At 52.9% G+C, this 518-nt stretch overlaps 1 protein-coding gene across 1 annotated transcript in view; it reads left to right on the forward strand.

Annotated features, from left to right (window-relative positions):
• The first annotated feature begins 6 nt into the window (after window positions 1-6).
• The window catches only part of LOC110304468 (protein regulator of cytokinesis 1-like), a 44,107-nt gene continuing 43,595 nt past the window's right edge, over window positions 7-518 (forward strand). Inside the window, 2 exon segments of the mRNA XM_029483534.1 lie at window positions 7-158; window positions 281-512. Of these exon segments, the coding sequence (XP_029339394.1) occupies window positions 67-158; window positions 281-512 (324 nt within the window). The 5' untranslated portion in view covers window positions 7-66.

Raw genomic sequence — 518 nt, forward strand, 5'->3', positions numbered from 1 at the left:
AGGATCAAGGCTGCTGTTCCAAGCATCAAATTCTGCTTGGACAATGGAGCAAAGTCGGTTGTCCTTATGAGCCACCTGGGCCGGCCTGATGGTGTTCCCATGCCTGACAAGTACTCCTTAGAGCCAGTTGCTGCTGAACTCAAATCTCTGCTGGGCAAGTGAGTTACAGGGCTGTGGTGCTGGCGAGCTGGGAGGTAAGGTAGTCAGCAGGCTGCCTGCCACTGGGTCTCAGCTTTCAGGCCACTCCAGTCTCTCCATCTCTTGCTCCCCCATCCCCTAGGGATGTTCTGTTCTTGAAGGATTGTGTGGGCCCAGAAGTCGAGAATGCCTGTGCCAACCCAGCTGCTGGGACTGTCATCCTGCTGGAAAACCTCCGCTTTCATGTAGAGGAAGAAGGGAAGGGAAAAGATGCTTCTGGGAACAAGGTTAAAGCTGAGCCAGCCAAAATTGATGCTTTCCGAGCCTCACTGTCCAAACTAGGAGATGTCTATGTCAATGATGCTTTTGGGACTGCACAC

The sequence above is a fragment of the Mus caroli genome, chromosome 11 (genome assembly GCF_900094665.2).
Source record: "Mus caroli chromosome 11, CAROLI_EIJ_v1.1, whole genome shotgun sequence".
NCBI classification, from domain to species: domain Eukaryota; kingdom Metazoa; phylum Chordata; class Mammalia; order Rodentia; family Muridae; genus Mus; species Mus caroli.